At 56.4% G+C, this 26,060-nt stretch overlaps 8 protein-coding genes across 8 annotated transcripts; 2 read left to right on the top strand and 6 right to left on the bottom strand.

Moving 5' to 3' along the window:
- Window positions 1-311: 311 nt before the first annotated feature.
- Window positions 312-1,910, top strand: MKK02DRAFT_26596 (ATP-dependent DNA helicase, RecQ family; the record flags this gene model as incomplete). Its single annotated transcript, XM_053087222.1, has 10 exons — window positions 312-412; window positions 473-540; window positions 596-687; window positions 732-893; window positions 949-1,026; window positions 1,075-1,203; window positions 1,272-1,406; window positions 1,456-1,605; window positions 1,654-1,714; window positions 1,762-1,910. Coding segments are annotated over 10 exons (1,125 nt in total), but the record flags the coding sequence as incomplete, so codon positions are not given.
- Window positions 1,911-3,903: 1,993 nt separating this feature from the next.
- Window positions 3,904-5,845, bottom strand: MKK02DRAFT_43770 (major facilitator superfamily domain-containing protein; the record flags this gene model as incomplete). Its single annotated transcript, XM_053092605.1, has 9 exons — window positions 3,904-4,257; window positions 4,310-4,387; window positions 4,440-4,544; window positions 4,594-4,758; window positions 4,815-5,052; window positions 5,104-5,177; window positions 5,232-5,504; window positions 5,551-5,670; window positions 5,732-5,845. The coding sequence occupies 9 exons, from the start codon at window positions 5,843-5,845 to the stop codon at window positions 3,904-3,906; spliced, it is 1,521 nt and encodes a 506-aa protein (XP_052944867.1).
- A 394-nt stretch (window positions 5,846-6,239) lies between these two features.
- Window positions 6,240-10,925, bottom strand: MKK02DRAFT_43769 (SNF2 family N-terminal domain-containing protein; the record flags this gene model as incomplete). Its single annotated transcript, XM_053092604.1, has 29 exons — window positions 6,240-6,791; window positions 6,841-6,861; window positions 6,911-7,068; window positions 7,121-7,186; window positions 7,238-7,307; window positions 7,359-7,431; window positions 7,481-7,522; window positions 7,570-7,602; window positions 7,652-7,919; window positions 7,969-8,083; window positions 8,127-8,161; window positions 8,207-8,332; window positions 8,367-8,439; window positions 8,489-8,623; window positions 8,672-8,721; window positions 8,768-8,892; window positions 8,941-8,954; window positions 9,006-9,050; window positions 9,097-9,160; window positions 9,217-9,285; window positions 9,337-9,367; window positions 9,411-9,528; window positions 9,575-9,653; window positions 9,705-10,103; window positions 10,161-10,262; window positions 10,308-10,383; window positions 10,448-10,454; window positions 10,499-10,520; window positions 10,576-10,925. 29 exons carry the CDS (start codon window positions 10,923-10,925, stop codon window positions 6,240-6,242), a joined length of 3,318 nt encoding a protein of 1,105 aa, XP_052944866.1.
- Window positions 10,926-12,336: 1,411 nt separating this feature from the next.
- On the bottom strand, window positions 12,337-13,457 carry MKK02DRAFT_32591 (uncharacterized protein; the record flags this gene model as incomplete). The annotated part of the gene is made up of 4 exons (XM_053088534.1): window positions 12,337-12,497; window positions 12,591-12,684; window positions 12,740-12,827; window positions 12,928-13,457. 4 exons carry the CDS (start codon window positions 13,455-13,457, stop codon window positions 12,337-12,339), a joined length of 873 nt encoding a protein of 290 aa, XP_052944865.1.
- A 398-nt stretch (window positions 13,458-13,855) lies between these two features.
- MKK02DRAFT_43767 (fungal-specific transcription factor domain-containing protein) lies at window positions 13,856-17,263 on the bottom strand (the record flags this gene model as incomplete). The annotated part of the gene is made up of 16 exons (XM_053092603.1): window positions 13,856-13,950; window positions 14,011-14,160; window positions 14,217-14,445; window positions 14,492-14,621; window positions 14,674-14,848; window positions 14,893-14,990; window positions 15,044-15,192; window positions 15,264-15,360; window positions 15,417-15,422; window positions 15,476-15,491; window positions 15,542-16,425; window positions 16,469-16,511; window positions 16,564-16,652; window positions 16,705-16,720; window positions 16,777-16,788; window positions 16,837-17,263. The coding sequence occupies 16 exons, from the start codon at window positions 17,261-17,263 to the stop codon at window positions 13,856-13,858; spliced, it is 2,616 nt and encodes an 871-aa protein (XP_052944864.1).
- A 349-nt stretch (window positions 17,264-17,612) lies between these two features.
- MKK02DRAFT_27517 (putative PM-scl autoantigen) lies at window positions 17,613-20,820 on the bottom strand (the record flags this gene model as incomplete). Its single annotated transcript, XM_053087361.1, has 8 exons — window positions 17,613-17,701; window positions 17,756-18,287; window positions 18,321-18,663; window positions 18,772-18,987; window positions 19,036-19,534; window positions 19,582-19,681; window positions 19,727-20,419; window positions 20,452-20,820. The coding sequence occupies 8 exons, from the start codon at window positions 20,818-20,820 to the stop codon at window positions 17,613-17,615; spliced, it is 2,841 nt and encodes a 946-aa protein (XP_052944863.1).
- Window positions 20,821-21,524: 704 nt separating this feature from the next.
- MKK02DRAFT_43765 (uncharacterized protein) lies at window positions 21,525-22,476 on the top strand (the record flags this gene model as incomplete). The annotated part of the gene is made up of 3 exons (XM_053092602.1): window positions 21,525-21,579; window positions 21,659-22,236; window positions 22,402-22,476. 3 exons carry the CDS (start codon window positions 21,525-21,527, stop codon window positions 22,474-22,476), a joined length of 708 nt encoding a protein of 235 aa, XP_052944862.1.
- A 244-nt stretch (window positions 22,477-22,720) lies between these two features.
- On the bottom strand, window positions 22,721-25,857 carry MKK02DRAFT_43764 (major facilitator superfamily domain-containing protein; the record flags this gene model as incomplete). The annotated part of the gene is made up of 16 exons (XM_053092601.1): window positions 22,721-23,243; window positions 23,292-23,710; window positions 23,762-23,812; window positions 23,865-23,940; window positions 23,992-24,170; window positions 24,221-24,365; window positions 24,421-24,533; window positions 24,581-24,599; window positions 24,664-24,750; window positions 24,801-24,871; window positions 24,920-24,976; window positions 25,028-25,082; window positions 25,142-25,243; window positions 25,297-25,362; window positions 25,410-25,442; window positions 25,502-25,857. The coding sequence occupies 16 exons, from the start codon at window positions 25,855-25,857 to the stop codon at window positions 22,721-22,723; spliced, it is 2,352 nt and encodes a 783-aa protein (XP_052944861.1).
- Window positions 25,858-26,060: the final 203 nt, after the last annotated feature.

Genomic DNA, 26,060 nt, shown 5'->3' with positions numbered 1-26,060 from the left:
CGCAATGGCAGCTGCAGCGCTGGCGATCCCGCCTCCACCCAAACGACAGACTTTTGCGTTCCCATCGAGCACTCCAGTCTGTACTGGCTATCCCAATATCTCAGAGAAGGCTAGGGTCAGCTTTGGTTCCTCCTCAACTCTTGGAAGCAGTGGCTGATGAAAGCAGAGATTCAGCGCTCGCGGGCCTTTCAAGCGCGTGACATCCGCCGAGGAGAACGATCTAGGTTTGCTATGGAACCTGAAAAAGTGTAAGTTTCCCCAGCTTATGATGGGCCTGCTTGGAGAATGAGGCAGACGCTCATCTGATAGACTGGGGCTATGACAAGTTTCGCGGTCCTCAACTTGATATCTGCCGATCCGTCATCAAGGACCGCGATGTCCTCGTTGTGGCTCCGACTGGTATCGGAAAGTCGTGAGTGCTGCTCTAAGCCATAAATCGTATCCCCTGTGTAGTCGGCGACTAACGATGTAGACTCTGCTTCCAGGTGCCCGCGGTCACCCTCGACTACGGGATAACTCTCGTCGTCTCCCCGCTCAAGGGTGAGTCTATCTTTCGGACCTTTCGGCTCAGAAAGACAGCGAGCTAATGAGACAGCTCTGATGCACGACCAAGTCAACGCGCTCGTCGAAAGAAAAGTACCCGCGATGATGGCATGTGCCGAAACGTCAGACGTGCAAGTGGCAGAGGTAAGCTCCCAGCAACTTCCCCCGGCAACCAAGCTGAGCGCCAGATCCTCTCGGAACTTCGGCTCGGCCATCCCAATATCCGCCTTCTTTACATTACGCCTGAATCTCTTTTCTTCCGGAACTCGAAGTACAAGGACGCTATACAGGCCTGCTACGATAATGGGCAGATGAGGAGACTGGTCATCGATGAGGCGCACTGTATCGATGTGAGTTGGAGATCAGGAGACAGTAGACCCCTGTATCTGACAGCTGACACCCCAGGAATGGGGAAGATCTTTCCGACCCTCATACAGGATGCTCGGTGACTTCAGGCGCTTGTATCCCCGGGTAGCAATCACTGTCTGTTCGTCCGACCGTATACTAGCCATTCAGCTGACAATCAATCAGGCTCTCACTGCCTCTGCCACGAAAGAGACCCGGCAAGACATTCTTGATTCGCTTCGGATCACTCGAGACAACCTAGACTACTGGGTAGAGCCATGCAATAGGAAGAATCTAATCTACGAGGTGAGCTCGGTTACTATTCTGCGAAACCGAGAGTCCAGCTCATTCTGTAGATTACCTACCGCGGACCAGAAAGCGAGCAAGCGTTTTCGACCGCAGACCAAGTCCTCGTCTGGATCAAGAAACACAAACCAGAGTTTGCAGGCTGGAACGCAAAGCACGGCGTATCGCCGGAATGCGTGACTGGTATCGTGTACTGCAAGATGAGATCGCAAGTACGTGCTTATGCCATAAAACATACGTGAGTGTCGCTGATTGACGTAGTGCGAGATGATGGCGGCGCACATGCGAAAGGCGGGCATGAAGGCGCAAGCGTATCATGCAGACCTGAAGCAGCCGGTAAAGGATGCGGTGCAGGCGGACTGGCTCGCGTGCCGGCTGGAGGCAGTGTGCGCAACGGTAGCTTTCGGGATGGTGAGTTGGACCAGGCCCCCCAGAGATTCGCGAAGCTGATCTTTGTAGGGCATTGATCAGGCTCATGTTCGATATGTTATCCACTATAATCTTCCTTCAACTCTTGAAGGTGAGCTTTCACTGAGGCAAGTCATGCACAGATGGCTGATGGTTCAGGCTATTATCAGGAAACAGGGCGAGCAGGGCGTGATGGCCACGTAAGTAATCATGTGCTCGGACAGGGAGCCTCGCTGATATATTCAGATGTCGCGCTGCATGCTGATATACTGCAAGTCGCCTTCACAGCAAGTACGAGCGATCACTGACAGAGTAGCCCGCGAAGATGCCAACGAAGTCCGAAACAGGATGGGTCCGATAGTCTCCAATCAGAAAGGGGACGATGACGCCGAAAGGGCGGACAAGGAGAAGGGCAAGCGGAGGATGCTGGAAAGCTTCACATGGGTCAGTTAGATATGGTGACCCGTCTGTCTGTCCTTGGGGGCAGCTGAGCTGACCTCGCAGCTCACATCGAATTATATCGAGAACGTCTCGGTGTGCCGCCATGTTTCGATCTGCCGGTACTTTGGCGAAAAGATCGATGGGAATGATGTGGATATCCGGAAGGCATACTGTAACGGGATGTGCGATGTGAGCTGGATTGGTTCCGCGCATCGGCGGACTTTAGCTGATCCTCAGGTATGTATCGAGCCAGCTGTTGTCGCACGGCGAGCCGCTCTGCTCAACGGGGATATCGAGATTGCATCTCAGGTTGTTCGACCTGAAGGAGAGGACGACCATGACTTGTCCAACGTCACCGGCCACATCTCTTCCGACAGCCCTCGGCCCGCCGGAAGCATGGCCATGCTCTTCGCTACTGGCCGAACAGGCTCATCCGGCCGGAATTCCTCGTCCGACAATGCCGAAGCTGGTCCAGCCAGGCGCTTCGTCCCTCCCGATCGCAACACCTTCAGCTCAAACGGTAGTATGCAGCCGCCCGCATCTATCCCAGCAGGTCGCGCACGGCGGGATGCGCTCAGCACCCCTACGACGGCATCTACAAGCTCTGGGGAAGCTCCAGAGGCAGCTCCGATCGTACCGCCCTCGATGACATCGCAGGGGAAGCGGCGAATCGGCCTGGTCGCTTATTCGTCTACGGTTCCCTCGGCAGAAAGCTCGTCTCTCGAGCACCGGCCGGCTCTGGCAGAGATCGACGTGAGCGCCAAAGAGAACGAGGGGAGGAAGCGGCGTAGAGCAGCTCTTGAAGCCACCGAAGCGGGCAAAGAGAGCAGCTCTTCGGGACCGTCCCGTCCGGCGTCGGCTGCGAAGGCGACACCCGTCGGTAGGCGCCGAGTCCCGCCAGTCAATGCGACAGCTGGACCTTCTCGGCCGCCAGCCGGCGGCCGGCCGAGGCGGAGTCAGACGTTCACGATTGACTCGCTCGTCGAAGGACCTGGAGAAGGATCGTATGCGCTCGCTGCACCTCCGCCGGCAAATGAGGGGAAGCAGAAGCGCCAGCGAAAGGCGTTTGAGGACGTGGACGCCATCGAGGGGGATGGTCCGTATGCGTATTACAATTGTGAGCGGTTTCACATTTTGGTGCAATCGCCTCAAGCTGATTCGATAGCGCCTGCGATGGCTGCACCTGCGGCATCCAGGGACGTACGACGCGTCCAAGCTGGCTTCAGAACGCCTTTCCGGTCGCCCATCGTCCAGGCTGCACCTAGATCGCGCGTCGGGCCTATCCTCGTGAGCATCTTACCGCGCCACGACTCGTTTGTGCGATCTTGTCAGCTGACCGTATGAAGGCGGAGACGCGTCGAGAGGCACTCAAGACCCTCCAGGCGGCTCTTCTGGGCCAGCTCGGGGCCGACGGTCCAGCCAACACAGTCTGGGCGTACTGGGGTTGTCCTGTTGATCCGGCGGAGGAGCAAACCAAAGGCATCAAAAGGGTGGCAAGGGAGCTGGAAGCCGAGGTCGTCAAGCAGAGCCATACAACTGCAGACTTTCGTGAGCTTCCCCTCGCTGATGGCTCGTCGAGCGAGCTGACCTTGACAGGTGAAAGTATCGCAAGTCTGTGCAAAGCGCTCAAGCTGCTTCGGCACCCATCGGTGATTGAGGCGATATGCGGTGGGGAGCTTGCGGGCGACTTTGGGGACGGCGAAGCAGGAGGCTGGATGAGACTCGTAGAGCGATTTGCGAGAGCCGAGGCGGACAGAGCGATCGGATATTGACAGGTCTTGTATATACATGATTATTGATTATTGTAGCATATGATACGCATTTTGATTGTGAAGTCAACCTATCTGCGTCGTGAACTACTTACAACGAGTACCTGAATTCTGAGATCTCCCTGTCTGTCCGATCCCTATAATCCTCCATTCCCGACAGCACGGGCGGCATCACTCCGCCGCGCGATACCCCCGGTAGATCCTTCTCGTCCCTCTCTTCTGGAGCCTCCACTGAGTTTCTGCTCGCGTTGGGCGGCAGGGCGTCTCGCCTCTTATTCTCCCGCTTGAAGGCCCAACGAAGGACCAGCGACATGAGACTCGCAGCTACCATCGAAACAATAACGGCGATCCAGGTCGAGCGGTACTTGATGGTGACCTCCTGGGTGAAGACGAGGTACGCAGCGACGATGTTGCCAACGTTGTAGCCGATAAAGATGAAGCCGGACTAGAGAGTCAGCTGGCTATCGTACAACAATCAGGCTCGTTGCATAGCTCACCACTGTAGCTTTCTTGGTGGACCCGGCAGTATTCGCCTGAGCGATCGAGAGGAGGAGGACATAGGGTGCACCGAAAGTCTGAATAGTCAGCTTAGTTAGGGCGAGGGTGAGCTCAGTCAACGTTTCTCACAGCAACGAGATAGTAGCCGATCAACGGCCCGGCGGTAGGTGACCACGGAGCTTTCCAGATGGTGATAGCTCCGACAATGACGGGTACGCACGAGATCGGGAGCATCTGTTGAAATCAGCTCCATTCGGGCCCGGACAAAGTCAATTGTGCTTACATAGGTCCTGCTATTCTTGAATCGTTGCGAGAGATAGGTGAACAAGTAGATCGTGATGCAGGTGAAGAACCCGCCTGGGATGCCCAGTGCGATCGTCTGCAGTGAAGAGTATCCAAAGCTTTGAATGATGCGCGCCCCGAAGGCTGTGACAGCGCCATTGCAGATCTACCAGTCAGCTCGCAGTCCCAGTATCGGGTCATCCGACTCGAACGCAGACTCACATAGATAGCAGTCGCCATAAGGAGGTACATCCAAGTCTTCCAGTCCGATACAGCCTCCACAAACTGCGGGAGACTGAAAGGCTGACGATCTTTTCCAAACGGGTTCTGGCGGGACCGGTATGCCAAGACCTCCTTCTCTCGCTCGGAGAAGAAGCGGCCTGGGTGGAGAGGCGAGGCCGGGAGGAGGAAGTAAATGGGGACTGCCCAGGCGATGGTGACTGCCCCTGCAAAGTAGTAGCTAAGCGGTCAGCTCGGGCGCTGGAAACGAGACCGCAGGAGCAAGACTTACAGCGCTTTCCACTGCTGCTGTAGATCGTTATGGCCGATCCCAAAGTTGATCACACCAGATATCATAGAGAAGAGCTATCCGATCAGCTGATTGCTCTGCTTACCAGAGGACAGAACAAATCAGCTTACCCCGGTAGCAGAATACCACACCCCGATCCGCACTGCCTGCTCTTCTGGCTTATACCACAGACAAGTGACAGTCACAAACGCCGGACTGACCGCACTTTCAATCAGACCCAGGAAGAAGCGCTGAGCGACAAAGCCGGCGTAGTTGGAACATGCGACGGTACAGATGCAGACGACGCCCCAGATGGCGACGACGGCGGCACAGGCGGGCGGGAGGGGCAGGCGGGCGAAGAGCAGGGCCATGGGGAGCACGGCAACGATGTAGCCATAATAGAACTGTTGATCAGTAGTCTGGCTATAGTCTGAGATGAGAGGAACATACAGCAGCAGTAGCGGTCGAGTACTTGGTGGTCGATGATACGCCGTTGACAGTCTCGATCAGCCCGAGATCAGGCAGGATCCCGAACACCGCAGCGCTGCCCAGCACTGCCTTGTCGTAGTACTTCATTGCATCAGCATATTCCCCATCACTACGCCTGTGTCCTAATCATCTTGGGACATACCTGCAAACCCAGCGTGATCGTCAGGATTGGCATCAAGATCAGATCCAGCTTTCGCACCACCCGCTTCTCCTCCTTCTCCATATCGAGCTGATTGTCCACCCGCGGAGCTTCCATCTTCGCTGTGCTATCTGCTTAAAGTCTCCTCGCGCTAGGAAGTGTGATGTGCAGAGCACCTTCAATGCCTCTGACCCCGACAACCTTCTACTCGACTTTGAAATTCAGCTGATGGGCGGACCAGCGAGAAGCGGAGCTCCGCTTACCCAAAAATAGATCCGAGATCTCATCCCGCTTCCGAAACTTTCTGAAACGCCTTACGTATAAGTCTTGGTCAAGCCACGGCCGCTGTGAGAGAGTGCTTAGACGAACATCTCGTCCACATTGCACAGGAGAAGCTAAGCATGACATCTACATGAGGCTAAGTACAGGGTCAGAGCGATCGAGTATGTGATTATGCTACAGCGGAATATGTGTCCCGAATGATTGTCTATACCCTCCCCGACCCCGCTTCTCAATCATCCTCCTTCGCCAGCTTCCCCACCTCCACACTCCCCTCCCTGCTCGTGATCAACTTGCTCGAGCTGACCTTCTCGAACGCAAACATGACCCTCCCCGTCCCGCCCTGCTTTGCGATCTTGGCCAACGAGTACTGCTTGGCGTCTTGACTGACAAGACCCCTCGAACTCGCCGGGATCACCTTCTTCCCCTTCGCCTTGCCCTTGCCCTTCTTCTGCACCTTCGCCTCTTCCTCAGACAACTCAGCCTCGTCCTCCTCACCAGCGCTATCCATCACCCGGTCGGCGCGTGTGTCATCGTCATCGTCGCTGTCGACCGTGGCCGGCCTGACGGGCGCCTTCTTCTTGGTCGCACCGAGGTCGAATTCCGAGTCGGAAACGTCCTCGATGGCCGCCGGGGAGCTAGCAACGTCTTTTGGCGCAGAGTGGCTGTAGATAGTATTGTAGAGGAGGGGGTCGGCTAGCGTCTTGTACGAATTGAATGACAAGCCATCGTAGTGCGTCCATGCCTTGAGCGCGGCGAGCTTTTGTTGCTGTTCCACGGCTTGCTGGATCTGTCAGCTCGTCCTCCTAGTAGACCCCAGTAAGATAGCTGACCTTTTTGACCATCTTGGCGGTCTAAGAAATCAGCCTATTGCCTGTGCTGTACAGGAAACGTTGAACTTACGGGGGTCGGGTCATACTGAGAAGCGTTGACGAACCCCTTAGGTACGTCATCCTCATCGTCCGACGCACTCGCCTTGTCCGGACTGGGCAGGTTCTCCTCCCGCTCAGACAAAGGATCCGACTCGGGTCTGGTCTGACAATCGCATTGGAGCAAGTCGTCTGATTCGTCAGCTGTGTTTGCCGCTATCGTGAAGGGACCAGCTAAACATACGGGTTTGACAGCCATCTGTAGTCAATTTGAGGGTGAAGATATCCTTCAATTCCGCCGGCGAGAAGGCTGTAATGTCAGCTTTGCTCCCGCCGTCCTTGGTTCCAGGCGTGGACTCACAGTCTTTGCTATCCTTGCCCTGCTTCTGGTCCAGCATCTGGTCCGAGAGGCCAGTCTTGGTAATTTGGCGCTGGACGTCAGCGGCGAGCGGCATAGCCACGGCGAGGAGAAGTCCGCTCACCTGATAGATCTTCTCGTCGATCGTGTTGGTCGTGAGAAGTCGATAGATGAAGACGGGCTTCCTCTGGCCGTCACTGCGACATAAGCTACGCGTGGAACCAACTAATGAAACATCAGACTCACCGATGTATACGAGCCATCGCCTGGAGATCGGTGGACGGGTTCCTGCTTGGTCAATCTACGCTCTCGGATTACAGCGCAGAGGTACTCACCAGTCACTGTCGAAAAGTATCAATCGCGACGCGCTGCAGGGTTAGCCACGCCCCCAGCGAAATACAAAGACTGTCAGCTTACCCGATGAGGTTCAGCCCCACTCCTCCAGCCTTAGCACTAAGCAGAAAGATAAAGCTTTGATCCCTGGTCTCCCTGTTGAAGGAGTCCACAAGACCTTGTCTCTCCTTGGCAGCGGTAGAGCCGTCGAGGCGCATGTAGGGCCAATGGCGTTTCTTGGCGATCTCCTGGATGATGTTGAGTGTAGCAGTCCAGTTTGAGACGACGACAACCTTCTCTTTGGTGGTGCTGTGAAGCTCGAACAGCATACGGTCGAGGAGAGAGAGCTTGCCTGTATTGGTCAGTTTTTGATATGGCAAGAGACATGGAGCGGAACGCACCGGAGACGGTCACGTCCCGCATGTGTAGGTCTCGAGGTATGACTTCGAGTGCAGCTTCGGTGGCGTCTCCGATATCACCGCTCTTGAAACCTTCATCGTCTTTCTTGCGCAGCAGCTGAGGAGTCAGATCTGACAAAGGAAATCGCCGAATGTCTCACCAAAGGGGTATTCGACACCTTCCGCAGCAGGTCAACTGCATTATCAGCTTAGCCTCCGCGTGGTTAGCGCAACGACTCACTCATCGCGAGTCCCTGCTGACCCGCTCCACTTCCTCGGGCGAGCGACTGAGCAAGACTTGGCGAGAGGATACTGTTGTACACCTTGATTTGAAGCTCCGAAGGTGCGACAAACAGCACATATTCGTCTGCTGTCAGCTCTAGCCAAGATGTAGGACTCACGCTTGGGCGGAAGATAGTTGTTCAAAACATCGGCCGTTCGGCGCAGTACGAACTCTTTCGAGAGCTTACCCAACTATACTGATCAGCTACTCCGCCACTTTGAAAGCCGTGAGGAAGCTGACCTCGTCTGCTTTCATCCTCCCGTTCTCGACGGTCTCGGTCGAAGCGCCGACCTCTCGACTCCGGGTGATAGGCTTCTCATAGTGCTTGAAGAACTGCTTGTATGTACCGAGCAGGCCAGGACAGCAGAAATCAACCTGGCGGGTCAGCTGCTTGACCCACTTATCATGCCGATAAGAATTTACCATCGCCCAATATTCGCCTAGATCGTTCTGCACCGGGGTTCCGGACAGGACTGATGGCATCAGTGACGAAACATATCCAGGGCAGGTACGACTCACTGATCCTCCGAGTCGTGCGCAGCGCGTCAAACATTTTGGTCGTCTTGTTCTCCTTGGTCTTGAGCCTGTGGCCTTCATCGCATACGATGAGATCGATTGGGGGCTGACACGAAGCTAAAGCTTTGCTGCCCAGTCAGCACGGTGCAACGAGTGCTACGTCTGCTAGGTCTCACATATATTTGCGTAACTGGTTGTTAGCCTGCTATCAGGATCGCCGCTGACTGAAGGGGCTGCTTACTCTTTCGTATCCTATGATCAAAACGTGCTGGCTCTTGTAGTTCAGCTGGAGAGTCAGCGCGATCCTCACATTCTAGTCGGCGTAGACTGACGAAAGTCTTGATCTGCTGGTCTGATCCATCTGCCACGATCACACCGATGTCTTGCGAACGAACCCTATCCCGTCAGCGAGTCACCGCGCGGTAAGGGAATGAGCTTAGCGGAAGGCGTACCATTTAGTGAATTCCCTCCGCCAGTTGTCACACAAGCTTACTGGGCAGACAATTAGCGCCTTGCCGATGCTGAATATCAGCTGAAAGTCTTTCGGCGTCTGTTACGGGCATCGTACTCACATCGATGCTTGATTTCTGAATGGGGATTGGCCTACACATCAGCAGAAGTCTGACTCTCGGGAGGTACGACTTACGCAGAAGCATGTGTATCAACGCGATAGTCTGCAAGGTCTTACCGAGACCCATCTCGTCCGCGAGGATACAACCATTCGCTTCGGCACCGGTCAAGCCCATAACACAAGAGTACATGAACTGCACGGTCAGCTCATAGCTAATCTACGATACCTCAGATAGCTACTTTGACGCCTTCTCTTTGATGATCCCTCATTTTTGCTGCCAAGAGAGGGTCCATAACAACGTCGTTGAGCTCGGTGCCTCTGGGAATGTAAGCGTGTCTCTTCATAGCCATTCGTAATCCTCAAACTGACCGCTTCTTCGCCTCCGCCTCCGACGGTCTCTGCATCACCAGGGCCCCCTCCGCCTTCGGGTCGAAGACAGCTCCTCCCCACTGATCCCGGTCCTTGGCGCTCCCACCCCCGATGACTACCTTAGAGGCGATCTTCTTGGGCGGCGCGGCGTAGAAGCTCTGAGCAGGCACGGGCTGGTATGTCTTGACGGGCGGAACTACGACCCGGGAAGGTCCAGCGGGCTCGGTGACCATGTCATTCTCGTCCGTCGAAGTAGCAGGGAGGTAGCCTGGCATCTTTCGCGCGGGCTTGATCATGGTGGGGGTTTTGAAAGTCTTAGGGAAGGCGGCTGGGGAGTAGGCGTTTGGTATGGCCTTGACGGCTGTGTTCTTGTTGAGAATGCAAGTGGATTTGCAGAATCTGAGCAGGTTCAGTCGAGACCCCCTTCTGGCATGTTGATCAATTCGCTGCACTTACTCATCGTATGAGACTTTCCGGTCGACTTCGATCTCATAGCATCCGATGCGCATTGGTGTCCCGTTCATGGGTTCACCTCCACCGACCGTTGCAGAAGCCATACTGTACAGTCAGAACCAGCAAGCTTGATCATGGCTGGGAGCCTACTGGTCTCCTCCATCTTCATTCAGAAGCGCGACCTTATTGCCCGACATACGAATGAAGGCGTCACCGTCCCATGTTTCTGTCCCGGTCAGCTACATCGCGAGGTGACTTATGAAATGTCGTCATCTAAACAGAAGACGTACTATGCTGCTAATGTCAGCTTGATATAGCACCGATCTATGACTGGAGCTTACCTTCTTCGTTTGGGGCTTCCTCCTGAAGTTGTCAGCTACAAGCTCCAACGTCGAGCACTGCCGAGATGGTAGCTCACCATTGCACACAGTAGTATGTTGCGTCCTGCGGGCTGCTCGCTACCTCATACTGTAGCTTACCTCCCCTTCCGACTGAAGCAACCACGCTAGGCGTTGTCGCCGCTTTGGGATGCAAGATACTCTGAGGTCTGGCGAACCCTGATGTACGCCCTCCGGCTGCTGTAGGTGTGTTGAACGAGTCCGGACGGGAGGGGCGGGAGGGTCCAGCAGTCGCAGGGGCGATCTCCTTGGGCTCGTCGATATCTGATGTCTCGGAGGCGGAGTCGGGGATGGCTGCCTGTCGCTTTGGTGGAAGCGTAGGGGGAAGTTCGTCGTGGTAGTCATCCAGTCTGCGTTTGCCTAGGGTCATTGTGGTGGTCTAATACCTGATACAAAAGGGCTGTAGAAGGGTGGAGGAAGGGCAGAAGGAAGAGAGGCAAATTCAAGATCGCCTCCACCGGCGCGCTCGAGCGAAAGCAAGTCGCGTCAACCAGAGCCACGTGACAGTGCCTCTTCCGTCGGAAGCTAACCTCTAGCTACACATTCCTCAGTCGGCGGACCCCTTAATGCGGCCGATCCGAGCTTCCTTACACTTCACTGCTCGGCCATCACGTGTGATACGGTAAGTAGATCTTGTCCTGGCCCCTAGCACAGAGTCAACCATGAGCTGAATCCGGGCGGAGTGATCGATCGCGTAGACGCAAGTCGAAGGGGAACACCAGTGCCACAGAAGCGTTTGTGCCAGATGACCTGCCAGCTGCTCGCGCACCAGATCACTATCTGACCTAGTCGTCGGCAAGCTTGCTGCTCCCTCTTAAGGCTTGTATTGCCAAGCCAAGTGCGTCACGAGGATCCCAACGATCTGAATCTGACGCCTCGCCTGCCGGAGCTATGAGTCGGATAGCTGGTCTTATCGATACGGTGATACGTGGCTGCTTGAAGCGTTCACGACTGACGAAGTCTCTTTGGCCTGATCACACCCGTCTGCAATTGGTCTGGAGAAATCACGATGACATGCCTCCACTCGACCCTCTGATAGCTGAACGATCCTTGGCCTGACTGTCATCCCCACCGTGTTTTCCTGTGACAGTTCCCCGCCCGCTGATTGTACACCAGAGAGTAAGATAGGCCCCCTGGCTCTCCATGGCAGCGTGTCGACGCACGTCGCGTACTCGAATTCAAACTCTTTCCACACGGCTTCTCCAGACAGGCTCAGAGTCATTACTGACTTCAGCGACTACCATGGTCAGCCTGAATACAGCGGGTCTGCGGCGTTCGAAGCAGGTAGGTGAGTTGTTCGTCACTGATAGCGATGTCGTGTGTATGAGACGACTCCCCCGCAGTACCTCATGCGCATTGTCAAACCAGGAATATGGACACGAACCGAACGTGGAGCAGGCATAACACGGAGTCGGTGCGGCTGACATCTTCTCAGTGACAGGAACGGCGTGCATTCTTCCAGTCAGCACGCGAAGGAGGGTGCCCGGTAGTAAATGCAACTGCGACTCATTCACGACGGTATGGATACTCTAGCTCCTTCTTCAACCGACATATTTGGGCGTGGCGGGGATGATATTATAACCGTAGTTTCGTCTAGAGACGACTGCAAGCTCGGCAGCATGTCAAAGATGTTGTAGGGGATGTCATACGTCGATGTGATACATATAGGTCCAGCTCGACGCCCGCGACGCGGCAGTCATGTTTTGCTGTAATGGGATACCCGATACATACAAGACGGTAGACTTTTTACAACTTGTCGATACAGCTCACTAAACGCCGTCTCATCGCCTAAACAACGACTTTCTGGGTCTAAGGACCGCACTATCCCGGCTCGTCGAAGATTCGAGCATTCCTCGCTCCTCTAGGACCTGTCGGGCAAGCTTGAGATGATATGGTTTGAGCGGACCGGTCGGGTGATCTGAGCGCGGCTGAAGGTCTTTCGCTGTATCGTCAGCTGGATTCTACAGATTGGTGGATCATCTTGAGCATGGCGGAAGGCGATTTGGACCTGGCCGGGAAAAGGAAGTCCACATACCAATCTCGACCACTTCGGCGACAAAGATCTTGGCTAGACCACCCATGTACCGCAGTGTAGGATCTGCCGTCTGATCATACATCTCCCTGTTGAGCTAAGGGCATCAGCTGCTGATGTATGATCGACCGATAGATCGTAGAGCTGCGCACCTTCTTGATAGCTTTGACGGGGATGACGACCGAGGTGAACGCGTCGAAACGCTTTGCAGCTTCTGGATCCAGGACGTCTCTCAGAGCCCTATGCAAGTCAGCTCATGTCAGGCCACATGTACCATCGGCTATTGCTCGGTATAGGAGAGCACGACGAGAGTAGACAGACTGCTGTCCAGCCGACTGACATTTGATCTCCCTTCATCGCCTTCCCCCTAGCCTTCACAGCCTCCAGATCAACATCCACCAATGCCCCCTTCTTACCTCCTCTCCCTGCCCTTCCCGCAGCTCCAGCCCTACCCGCTCCTGCTGCTGCCACCCCGCTATCGACCGCTCCCGCAATGACTCCCGCTCCGTCATCAACCTGCAAAACCTCCTCGTCCCCCTCGTCCTCTTCCACCTCATCATAATTCTCGTCCATCTCCCTCATACCCCGGCCCCCTTCCGCCGTTTCTGCTGCTCCTACCAGATCCGCCTCATCCACGTCGTCCCGCTCATCCAGCTCCCTACTGTCATTTACGCCCGACTTTTTCCGCTTGCCCTGCGGTCCGGATTTAGCGTTAGGATAGGGCTTCCGTTTCCGCGGGGCTGCGGCACCGCTGGGTAGGTGCAGGCCCTTAGATGAGGATGAGCTCGCGGCGGTGCCACCAGCGATAGATGGAGCCTGGGCGAAGGTTGGAAGGGCGAGAAAGGAGGGCTGAGGGAATGGTTGCGACATCGTTCTCGGGGGAAGACCTCGAAGAAGGGACGAAGGGAAGCCCAGCCAGGTATATATGAGAGCAGCTTTATCGAGTCTCGACTTCGCGAGCAGTCAAACTCGTAGGAATGTGTGGGGATAGGGAGAATGATGTGTGAAGCGAGAGGCTGAATCAAAGGCTGCATCTCCATCTTGCTGGCCCGCGGGGTCGGCAAGGCAACAAGAGGTACTGGTTCCGGGGGATTACTTGGGACTAAGCGTTCGACATCGAGCTGATGCTGCGACCTTGGCTCTGACACTCAGCATCTTGGCGATCACACAGCGCATTCCTGTACCCTCGGGAGCCCACACAAGCTTGCATTACAAGAAGACAGCAAAATAACCAACAGATGATCCAACACAGCTTTGACAAGCCCTTCTCACACCACCGGCCCCTCCGCTCCGCCCCCACCTCCCGTATTCTCCTCAAAACTATACAAAGCCTCAATCTCGCTCAAGATCCGCAAGAAATCCCCTACCTCCGTCAGCTCTACTGCCCTTCTACTACCGCTGGTCCCTACTTCCAGTCACTCACAGAGATACCCCTGAGCCTTTTGTGTCCTTGTCTCCGCCCTTGCCTGCTCACCCGTCGGATTCGGCAAACTCGGCGAAGGCGCCGTGAGAGCGTCAAGCAGCGTCGAAGCGACAAATCGGACCTTGACAACAAGCGGGGCCGAGTTGACCGCTAACCTGTTAGCACAATCGCTTACCCACCCCTGCATGATGGCTGATGGGACTCACCAATAACCTGAATCGGGATCTTCTGCAATATCCCCAACAAATCAGTCGCCACCTGATCCTTTTGCTGCTCGCTGAACATCGCACGGCTCCAATCCCGCCTGGCGCTGTTGTTACTCTGCCGACGCGGGCCGAGACTGGGTTCCCTTGTGTTGTTGGCGGCAACAAGCTCGGTCTGGCGGAGCGCTAGGAGGTCGTCCCGGTACTGGAGGGTGATATAACGGACCATTTGCTGGAAGGTCAGCCTGAGGCCCCAGGGCAATAGCCGGGAGGCATACCTGAGTCACATAGATATTCGCCTGCTGGACCAAGAACGCATCCTTCGCGACCGCCCTGCTCGCTTTCGGGTCAAAGAATAAGCTCCGAATGTCGGCCGAAGCGTGAGCGTCCCAATCTTCCGAGAAGTTCCTGTACGGTCAGCCTATCGTTGACTCTCCAGCTGCGTACTGGCGATACTCACGCTACGGATCGAGTATCGCTATCCCAGTCGAGACGCAGCGCTTCGGGACAATCATCCATCATCGACATGATCTGATCGTAGAGGTCCGAAACCTCGGTAAGGCGCATCTGGAGCATGATGCCCGATGGCGGGGATCTTCTATCTTGTCGACGACGGACCATGACTTGACCAGATACTGGTGGTCAGCCTTCACTCACGCACACAAGACCAAACGCTTACGGCGGAAGATCTTGGATATGTAGTTGAACCCAGTGATGAGGGGGACGGTATCAGGCGGTTGCTCAAGGTATCCATCTTCCGTGATGTACTCGTCATCCCTGCTTGTATCAGCATCCCCCTCCAAAGATAACGCGTCATGACTCAGACTCACAGCTCGCTGGGCAACTCGACATCGCACTCGTCCTCCGCAAAGAGCGTGGTAAGCCCATCGACCGCACAAGTCGAGCGGTCGCTCCCAAATGCCAGCCAGAAAAGCCTGCGGCGGAACTCTCGCTCGATGGGCGGCATATTCGCGTAGGTCTGCCCAGTCAGCAACCGGTCCATTCACCGAGGATATGCCCAGGACAATAGCTTCAGAGGGGTAGACTGACGGATTCCTGGTGCAATTTCAAGCGGATCAGAGTCGCAGTGTTTGCGCCGCAGAGGGACCACCCGACATAATGGTAGCCCAGGAAATTAGCTGTAATACTGCATCTTCAGCTGGCTACATTTGGTGGGACCGCCGGATCGCTCTGGGGACTTACAATACCCTGATGATCAGCTGACATCCCGCGCAATCAAAGCTCGTCACAGCGGAACTCACAAGTAACCCGTCGTTACTGCTACATCAGCCCCTCTCCCGGTGGCGTATGGCATGCGGAAGACTCACATCGCTCCAAGCTGACCGACTGCCAGTCCTTACTCTGGAACTCCCTTGTAAGCTGATAACAATGCTCCGCGAGCGCCTTGACTTCGCTTCTCGGGAGCGGCACAAACGCTCTTGGCACCTGTACCAGCGTCGCCGCCACCAGGATCAACACCATATGCGTCCATTCTTCTTCGCCTTCGCGGTCCTCCCGATGGTTCGCCAGATCGCGCATGAACGTCGGACGATGGATGGCGGGGATAAGCGCGTAGATATAGTCGAAATACAGGTCGACGACGTGCAGGAGCAGACCGCGCGGGAGTACCTGATCGAGTATGTTGGTGGGATTGGACGGGTGGTGTGGATACTGCGGAGAAGAGAAGGAAGGGGAGAGCTGATATCGCTGATTCGGTGGACCGCGGGGTGTGAGGGTAGACGTTGGGAGGCTGGGCGATAGACCGGCAGAATACCGCGGCGCCTCCCGCTCAGAGTAGCCGCCGCCGAACCGGTCTTCGGGGCTGTACGGGCGATGTGAGGAGGATGAGCTGGTCGCCGCCACCGCACGGTGCAGTGTCTCGTCCCATACTGACGTGATATTCTTGCCCATGTAGTTCGGGTGGCCTTGGCCGGGCGGAGCGAGTGCCGAGCCGCCATATGAGTTTTGGCTGCTCAGTGTCCCGCCTGGTCCGCTGGGCGGGTGGTACCCCTCTGGAGGAGGGTACGCATACGAGCTTGACATCGCAGGGTGAAGGCCTGGATTGTGCAGCAGCTCGCGATGTGCGAGCGGGGGCGAGCGGTCCCGATCGACGGGGAAGTGTGTATTTGACATGATTGGAGTGGGGTAGTTGTCAAAAGGGCCGCTTTCATCGTTTGAGTCAGTCCGCTCCGCTTGTAAGCGCTTGACGTATCTGCATGTCAGCCTCTGGGCAGCCAGGAGCAAGGAGAGCTTACAGATTCGGCGGTCCTCGCTTCTTGGGTCGGTATTCATACGTGCCTGCCATCCGTTAGTGCTGTGCCCATCACAAGACTTGGCCCGGAGAGCTTACAGTCGAGGTGCAGCTGTACGCAGTGCGAGCATGGGACTCTGCCCCTCGAGTCCTTCTCTGCATCAGGGGGCGGTTGATCGCACTTGACCCTGCGGCAGTCAGCTGGCCGTAGGAGGCAGGCATGAGGGGAAGTAGGCTTACTTGCGAGCTCGACAAGCTGGAAGAGTCATTAGCTTGACATCTCTTGGCCTTCAGATCGCGCGCGGAACGTACGATCGCAGCTCTCTGTACACGATCAGCCAAGAATCCCACCGATGTCAATCAGGAACTCACGACTCTGCCTCGTCCGCTTGACTTTCTCCGCCCCCTCTTTCGCCTGGCCTTTCTTCTTTGACCCCTTCTCCTTCCCCTCCTTCTTGGTCTCGCTCGCTCCGGCCCCGCTACCGCTCACCGGCGTCGGCGGTATCTTGAAATCATACCCTTCCCGCTCGTCTCCTGCTCTCCGATACTCTCCTGGGCCTAAAGCTCTGCCTTCTTCTCCGCCTCCGTATCCATGCAGTGTCTCCCCGCCACCGCCGCCACCGCCACCTCCCAATGCGGTCTCACGCGCGCTCGGCGGAGGCGAGAGACCATGGAAGATCTGGCCGCCGTAGTCGGGATAAGCCGTCCGAGGTTCCGCGCGTATACCGACCTTGGAGTCGTGTTCGCCTTGGCGGGAATCGTCTGCAATAAGCAAGTCCGGGTCTATGCTGCTTTGCATGTCTGCGCGTGGCGCTGTGTCTGTCCTTCACGGACAGATTCTCGTCGGGCGTGGTGTATGTGTTCCCGGCAGATGACTATAGATAGCGGAGTAATATCGGGATAGAGATAAGGTGAGAAGGAGTGGGATGTCGCGGATCTGACGAGTTGTTTTGATTAAGGAAGGGGATGGCTTGGCATTAGGACAAATTGCCTCATTCGGACTTTTTCATTAGATCTCATAAAAGAGCATGGTGGTCACTGAACAATCAATGTGGCATCTGCTCAACCCGTTCAGGTGATATCGAGTGGTCAAGTGATATCGAGTGGTATATACAGGTCCAGGCACTCCATCTACCGCCGACCGCGCATCAACAAGTAAAAGTCCTCGACTTTGCTCCTGCTTTAGGCTGCGACATATCCCTCGGCATCTTCCCAAAGTCCGGAGTCTGGATCATCACTGCCCCATCAGCTTCTTTCCACTTGCCATCGATCAATTTTGAAAGAGACGCACCTGGAGGAGGCGCATCAAGAGGCCTTGGCTTATCCTTCTTCTTCTTCTTCTTTTTCGGCCCGTCCTCGTCACCCGCCCGTGGAGGCGCGTTCGGCTGATCCAGCAGATTCCCTTCTGTCGCATAGTCAAAGACGGGGATATCCCCATGTGCGGCCGGCTTCGATTTTGGCTTCTTGACCTTTTTGGGCGCGGTAGTGTCCACGTCGACGGTACCAGACTGGGATGTCGACGGGGCCGAAGGTGTACCGGTGGCCGAGGTGGAAGCAGCTGCAGCTTTGGCGGCCGGCTTCTTCCTCTGCCGCTTGACCTGGACGATCTCGTCCCTGGACTTGTGCGCCGGCTTGATCGGAGCCGCCGAAGATGACCCCTCCGCCTCCGCCAACATTGCTCCGCCAGCAACTGGGCTCGGCGCCCGCTGCGCTGCCTTCTCCGCCGCTACCTTGGCCCGGGATGCCGCCGCAATCTCCTTGAGCGCCGTGAACCCCGTCCGCTTCGCAGCAGGCACAAACGGTACAGTCTCGGGCTGCAGTGTCTGGCTCGATATAGCAGGTATCGCAACTTGTACCGCCTCGCCCATATCCTCGTCCCCTGTTGCCGCCGCCGAACCGGGATGGATCTCCTCCGCGATACGCCGACTGACGAGATCGAACGAAGGCGACATTTCCCGCTTCTTCAGCCCGAAAGCCTGTTTGGTCGGACGCTGTGCGGGCATTGTCGAGCCGAAGAGGGAAGACTTGGGTCGGGCGGGAGGAGATGGGGATCGGCGAGCGGGGACGGTGTTTCCAAAGAGGGCCGATTGGGACTTTGGCTTGGAGGCTGGCTGGACAGCTTCCAGCGAGGCCCAGAGCGAATCCACGGGGGAGGGTCTCGAGAAGGTAGACGGTGGGGCTTGTCTTTCGGCCGGAGGTCTCACAGCTGGGGGTGGAGACGGAGCGCGGGGTCGTGGAGACGGACTGCGGGCGCTTGGGGATGAAGCATGGGGGCGGGGAGATGAGGGACGAAGGCGCGGGGCGTACGGATTCCGCCGACCTTGATCCGTTGTGGCAGTCTTCTCCTTCGGTGCCGGCGGGTTGGCGGTCCACTCATTCCGAGCCGCAACGACCACCTGGAGTACATCATCCGCCATATCCTTCGCGAGCATCTTCTTGGCGTGAAGTATTCGCGCAATCAAGTCGCGTTTCGGAACCCGAAGAATACCGATTTGGCGGATGATATCGGTCGGCATGACCCAGCTGTCTTCGTTAGCTTACGTTTAACTTGTCCCGTGATCTGGAACTCACAATGGCGACTCGTCCAGCCTCCTCGCAACATCATCCCGCCACTTGTGCAACGCAATCATCACCGCCGCCTCGATCGTATCCTCACTATCAGGCGGCAGACTCTTCTTGAGGAGACTTTTCCATCCGCCCGATCCCCGCCCATCCGTCTGGTATTCGTCCCGCTCATACATTTTCATCGCCGTTTCCGCCGATAATTCCAATACCTGCCTGAGCGCCGCTTGGGGGTTCTGTCGGAGGCTCTTCCGTAGAGCGTCCTGCGCTGGTGTGGAAGCGTCTGCGGACGGTCCAGGCTGGGGAGTGGAGGGTCTGGAAGACATCTCGAGCAGGGCATTGCGAAGGTGGTCGTAGATGTAGAGAAGGTAGTGGGTGTCAGATCGCGCATAGTCGATCATCGCTTGCGGGAGGGGTCGGATACGCCAATCGGCCATTTGATAGCGCTTGTCGGCGGTGACAGAGCAGTACCGGGCGAGGAGGGAGGCAAGCGAGTGCGAGGGGAAGTCTGCATGTCAGCTCAGCCTAGAGATTAATCGTGCAGGGCTAGCTCACTCAAGACCATTGTAGCATGATATGTATCAAACAGATTGACGATGTAGATATCAAAGTCCCGCTCCAGCCAGAGGATGTCCGAATCTGAACCGTGAAAGACCTGTTATGTCAGCTTGATCATCAGCTTATAGAAGTCGAAGCTGACCTTGACGATACTGGGGTCCACCATGACATCCCCAAACTTTCCTTCCCGAATCTCCCCTCTCAGCTTCAACGTATCCACGACCCAATCCCTCTCCCTCGTTGAGATCTGCATCAAGCACGTAAAGCCAAAATACGACCTTGTCGAGTGATGTTCCAGATCCACCGCAATCTCCTTGGCTTCCCTCAAGTACCCAACCATCTCCTCCAGCGTCTCTGGCGTATTCACAAATACCAACGGGCAATCCTCCATCTCGACCGGCGGGATAGGAGCGGCCACCTCGAACATCCGGGTAGGGTACGGCAGGTGCTGCGTTTCATACCAGTACGGGTGTTCCCTCTCCCGGATTTTTCGTTTCCGGAGTTCAGCCTCTTTGATATCTGCGGCGGAAGTGGGGGAGAGGAGGCCGGCGGTAGATATGGGGTGGTCGAGCGGGACCATGGAGTGGGGTTTGGTAGCGAGGGTAGGGGTCCAGGGTTGGTTGTGAGCGGTATTGGGCGCGTCGGGGAAGAGGAGCTGCGGCTTGTCGACGTCGGCAAACATGAGGTCGTATGCGAGTCGACCTTGGCCATTTTTGCCAGCGGGATAGGGAGCAAAGGGGCCGGGAAGCTTCCGTGAGGCAGCGGCGGCCATGCGGGGGTCTATCTGGATCGCGGCCTTCTTCTTCTGACCAGAGACATCGTCCAGCCGCGAGTCCTACAGAATTAGCTCGGATATCGCATACAGACATGCAGCTTGAAGCTCACAGCATCCTCCAGCAGCCCGTCAATCACATTCCCAACGCTCCGCCTGAACCCCTCCACCGCATCCTGCTCATCCGCCAGCTTGCTCCTCCCCTTGCCCTTGACACCAGCCTTCGGCCGGCTCGTATCCCCCTCTACGAGCGTCAACAGCTGCTCCGTAAGCCCGAGCAATCGATTGCTGGTCCCATCGACAGACTTGGCGAACTTCCGATCGAGAGTCCGGTGGAAGCTGAGGTCCGACTTGGGCGGGAGGGCAGCCGCGTGTGTTGTCAGCCGATCGAGAGCAGCGGTGATGCCGCCGAGGTGTGAGGACGGGCCAGCCGCCTGACTGAGTCCGTGAGATGCAGCATCCATCCTGCGTGCACGCCAAGAGATAGGTGTAACGCCGGAGCGAGGTCTAGAGGGGCGAGGGGATGTGAGTTTTGGGAGTACTCTTTGGCCGACCTTCTGCACTTTCTTTGACGGTAGCCGCTTTGCGACGGGGATTCTATTGGGTTGTCGGCGAGAGGGTACTGGGCGATAGGTCCTAGTGGAAGATGTCTGATGCGAGGAAAGAAGGAGTGTGGGTTGGAGGACTGCCCGGGCGAGAGATAGTCGATAAAGTATCGTGCTGATCGCTCCGATCTACGGAGGTAAGCCAGAGATCTAGCTCGGCTGCTCAAAACAAGAGTGGTGCTATGCCGGGGTGTATGATGTATGGGCAATCGAGATATACAGGCAAAGGCGGTCGCTCGAGCTGAGAATCTTCCAAGATGCAAGATGTCGGCCGCGGGGATGGTGATTAGTAAATTCGCCACGTGCTTCCAAGCAATTCAATAGCGGGAGTATACAAAGCTAATCAGAATACCTGATCCACTGAAATTTCCTCTGCGGACCTTGATTATATACTTTCACCTTCTCTCACTTCTCCCACAGACCGAAGCCACCCACACTCAGCTCCCCCTACATCGCCTGCAGACTGCCGGGATCGATCTTGCAAGCTGACCCTCCCATCACCTGGAAAAGCGCTAGGACTCACCTCGGTTCGCCAGTAAGACTTCGGACCGTCCATACTCACAATGTCCGGTCCTTCTCGATCTCTCCCTAGGGTGCTCTCTGGCTCGTCTCGTACAGGTATGTCCGACACCACTGAGGACCGCTCTATCTCACTCAGAGTACCGATAGCCTTACAGACACAAGTGCTGACCGTCAGCCTTCCAGAGCCAATCCCGCTCCTCCTCATCGACCTCCACTCCACCCCTCCGGGCCGCCCTCCTCCTCTCCCGCCCGCCTCTCCTCACACCCACCCCCACGCCCCTCGAATCGACATATCACGCCTACAACGCTCGTCTCCGCTCCGCACTCTCCAACCCGGTCCCCACCTCCTTCTACTTCAAACCCGGCTCCCTCCCTCTCCGGCGGTTCCAGCGGTCCCAGCACGCCTCCGATGTCGAGGCGTTTGGACCCCGTCTAGCGGGCAAAGAACCGGACGTGGGCGATCTCCCAGCGGAATTGGAGGTGGAAGTGATGGAGCGGGATCATTGGGTCAAGGCGGATTCGGAACGGGGTGAGCGGAGTTTGGAGCGGATGCCGGAGGACGAGGTGTATTGTTTGGTGCAGCGGGAAGGGAGGTGGGAGTTTCCAAGGACAGAAGTGAAGAAGGGGGAGGCGCTGGATGAGGCTGTGAAGAGGGGATTGGTGGGCGTTGACGGAGAGATGGGGGGCAGGGGGATGAATAGCTGGGTGGTCACAAAGAAGCCGGTCGGGGTCGTGAGGCAAGGAGAAGACAGAGTGAGTTGTTCAGCCACGTAAGACGTCAGTTGCCAGCTCATCCACAAGATATTCTTCCTCCGGGGACACATACTATCAGGCGAACCATCACCATCATCATCGGCGTCTTGGAAATCATGGGCCTGGCTCACTTCAGCCGAAATACAAGACCGCTTGACGTCGCAGGGCGGAGCATCAAGCTGGGACGCTGTCAAGGGCATGTTTGGTGTAGAGGCAGAAACCAAGCAAGAAGAAGCATGATTTGGGACATCTACTTCATGTATGATGATCTCATCCCACACAGGCGCACAAGGGAAACTGTCCGCCCGATCTGGTATTCGGTGTCCGATGTGAAGTACTCATGCCCCTTCCACCGGCCGAACGTCCAGCAGGCACGCAAGCAGATATACATGGCTAATATATGACAACAATATGACTCCTACAGATTCACCCGTTCAGATGCCGGCGATCTGACAAACCCACTCTACTGATCTAGACACACCCTTCACTCTCCCGAAGCCTCCCCCCGTCCCGGCGAAGGTACAGCCAGCAACCCCTCCCGCTCCGACCTCCTTGTATCCACCTCATCCCACCCTTCTTCCGATACCGACTGATAATTCCGCTCCCCTGATCTATCCCTCGCGGCTCTAGAAGGACTTGCCTCGAACGTCGCCGCAAAGCTTCCAGTAGATCCCCACGGAAACGACCCTACGCCACCTTCACTGCCCATCCTGCTCAAACGGCCCCTGTGCTCATCCTCGTCGTCATGCTCATCTCCATCCAGCTCGTTGCCCTGCGCATCATCCTGGTCCGCCTCGGTATCTGTCAGAGTCAACGCCATACTCCCTGACCTGTCCGCCCGAGTACCTCGCGATCGATCTCGACGACCAGAGCGGATAGATCGACCCGCTAGATCTTTTCCATCGTGCGCGTTCTGGGCGCGACCGAGGTGGATATCCTTCGTGAGCAGGAGGCAGACGATAGGCGGGAGGACCGCGACGACCGCAGCGAACAGGACGAGGGTGTACCTATCTTGTCAGCTTACCTCTTCGCACTCGGACCAGGCACCAACTCACATGACGCTATGATAAGCCTCGATCGCACCCATCCTGACCGGATCCCCCATCGGGTACTCCACGATCCTCTCCATACTCCCAAACAACTCTTTCACCAACGTCGTATTCCCCTCTGCGCCAGGGACGAGCCGTTCCAGCTCCAAAGGCATATACGTCGTCCATATCCCAGTAGCTACGGCCGAACCGACCGAATTGCCTACTTCCGACAAGAGGAGGACGAGGGCAGTGACGGTCGCGACGTCGACGTGGGCGACGGACGCCTGGGCAGAGACTTGGATAGCGATAGCTGCGAAACCGCCGCCGATGCCTTGGAGGACCTGGCAGGCTATCAGGTCGGGGACGGTGCCGGTGGGTGAGCGTGCGCGGATCATGGCGAGGCAGCCGGAGAGGCGGATGATCAGGCCGAGGACGAGCATGTACTGTGGGTCAGCCAGCTCGGCCATCGCGTATTGATATTCTGGAGTACATACCTTGAAACGGTGAGTCGCCCACATGACTGCGCCGCCGACGATACCGAAGCACTGTACAGTGAGAAAGCCGTTATGGCTATCATGAGGAAGACCAAATACTTACAGTCATGACCAAGCTTTGTATAGCCACGAAGTACGTGAGCTCCCGATAACTCCACTCGCGAGTAACATAGACGTATCTGACTAGTCAGCTCGTCCTTCTTCCAACAGGTAGTGGGTCCAAAACTGACGAGTAGAGGTATGTATACTGCAAGTAAAAACTCATAAAGTCCAGAAACCCAATCAGGCATGCCCCCAGAATGGGCCCCCTCCCTAGCCACCGCATAGGTACGACAGGCTTGGAGGGGTATTTGGCTTCATACACCAGGAATACCGGAAGCAGTACAACGCCCACAGCGATCATGACGAACTGATACATCAGCTGCGACGCGTCTTCCTGAGCACTACGATCTAGCTCACGAGGCCGGGATTGTGCCATTTCTGCTCCGACTCGCGCTTGAGCAGACCCATAGGGAGGAGGATCAGCGCGAGCGAGGCCGCGATGAGAAGAAGACCGACGAAGTCCATTTCGGACGCGGCGTCGTATGCTGCCGTCGACCAAGCACTGATTATCAGCTGACTGTCCAGGGTCAGGAGCTGGGAGGGACTTTGCAGCTCACCGTTTCAACGTAGGACGGGCACGGCGTAATCGCCTCGCTTTACGGATCTTCCACTGTGCCCAGAGGAGGGCGGCGATCATGGGCGATAGTGATACAGGTATGAGAATGGCAAACTGACAGTCAGCATTGCGGCCCAAGGCCTGCTGGAGCAGACACATACCATCGCATATCCCCAACGCCTAATTGTCAGCTAAGCTCGCACACTCCGAAGGCGTCACCACTCCAGTTAGAACCTGAGCTCACCAATTTGGCAGGACTCGCTGTGCGATTTCAGCCGAGACGAAGTTATTAATGATGAACGGTGCTGAGATCAGGCCAGTGACCAGCCCACTGGGAGATCAGCTACTATGGCCCCTGGGGCTAGACATCGCCCAGCTTACCGCCAGCGCAAGTTGGTCATATCCGCGATTACGATCAGCTGCAGCATTTGTAGACCGGTATATCCAAACGCCTGCAATATATCAGCTCGTCCATCGACGAATCGATCAGCTCAACTGACGTAGAAGATCTCCCCCGCTGCGATCTGCCTGATGTCGTTCGCTGTAGCGATGATGAGCTATACCGTCAGCTACGGTCCTTCATCGTCTGTGTGAAAGAGTCAGCTCACATATCCTAGCACGTAGAGTATCGTGACGATGATAAACGTCTCCGCTCGCCCCACACTGCCTGATCAGCTTCTGTTCGCCTGTCTCGATTCGATGAAGCGAGCGGGGCAGCTCACACATCAGCCAGCTTGGCCATGAGTGGCTTCCCAACGGCGATGATGATAGCTTGAACGGTACCTATTGTCCCAGATAATGAATGTTCCAGGACTGCAGATGTTCTACTCCGTCAGCTGCAGTCGTTGCCTCAAAGACGTGGCTCAGCTGAGCTTACGCATATTGCAGATATTGCCAAGTGGTAAGTCCGTCTAGTGAGTAGATGTAAGCAGATAGGCCGATACTTATCATCAGCCTCGACGCAGGGACGTGCAAGCTGGCAGAACCTACCCGATGAACAACAGCCATTGGCTCTTTGGTCCCCTTGATCCCGTCAGCTCGCTCGCTCTGGCTCGCAACAGTGACAGCGTCGGACAGCTCACCATACTTCCTGTACCTCCTCCGCCGTCCTTGCACCCCTTCCGCTCATCCCACTGCCCGAGCGCTCCCTCCTTGCTCTGTGCTCCCTGTCGCCAATGGGCGACTCCAAACCCTCTTCCAGCTCAATCCCACCCCCACCCCCGACGCCCAACTCCAGCTCATCCTCGCTTGAACCAGCTACAGCTCGAGGCTGGCGTAGTGGGGACGATCTGGTACTATATGATGGAACATCATATCCTGACTCCTTGGCTCCCGGGTCCGAGAGGAGCGGGGTGGACGGCCGGGCTTCGTCTGGACGTAATCGTGGAGGAGAGCGTGAGGTCGAGCTCGAGGAGAAGGAGGAGGGGAGCGGGGGCATGATTCTGGCGGGGTGAATGCTATATCGGCGTCATTAGGGTAAGATACAGGGATCTCGGAGGGGAGCGCTATGTACAGTATGGCTAACGGGTTATCGGCCGACAAGAGAGAAGCAGTGAATAAAGTAGGGTTTGAGCGTCGAGCCTGTGCTTATTTGGGCGATCTCATTGATGCGGGGCTCCAAACAGGCGAATCGCCCCCGGA

This window comes from Dioszegia hungarica, assembly GCF_025882075.1.
Source record: "Dioszegia hungarica strain PDD-24b-2 chromosome Unknown MKK02contig_8, whole genome shotgun sequence".
NCBI lineage: Eukaryota > Fungi > Basidiomycota > Tremellomycetes > Tremellales > Bulleribasidiaceae > Dioszegia > Dioszegia hungarica.
This window is presented reverse-complemented; position numbering and strand designations above follow the sequence as displayed.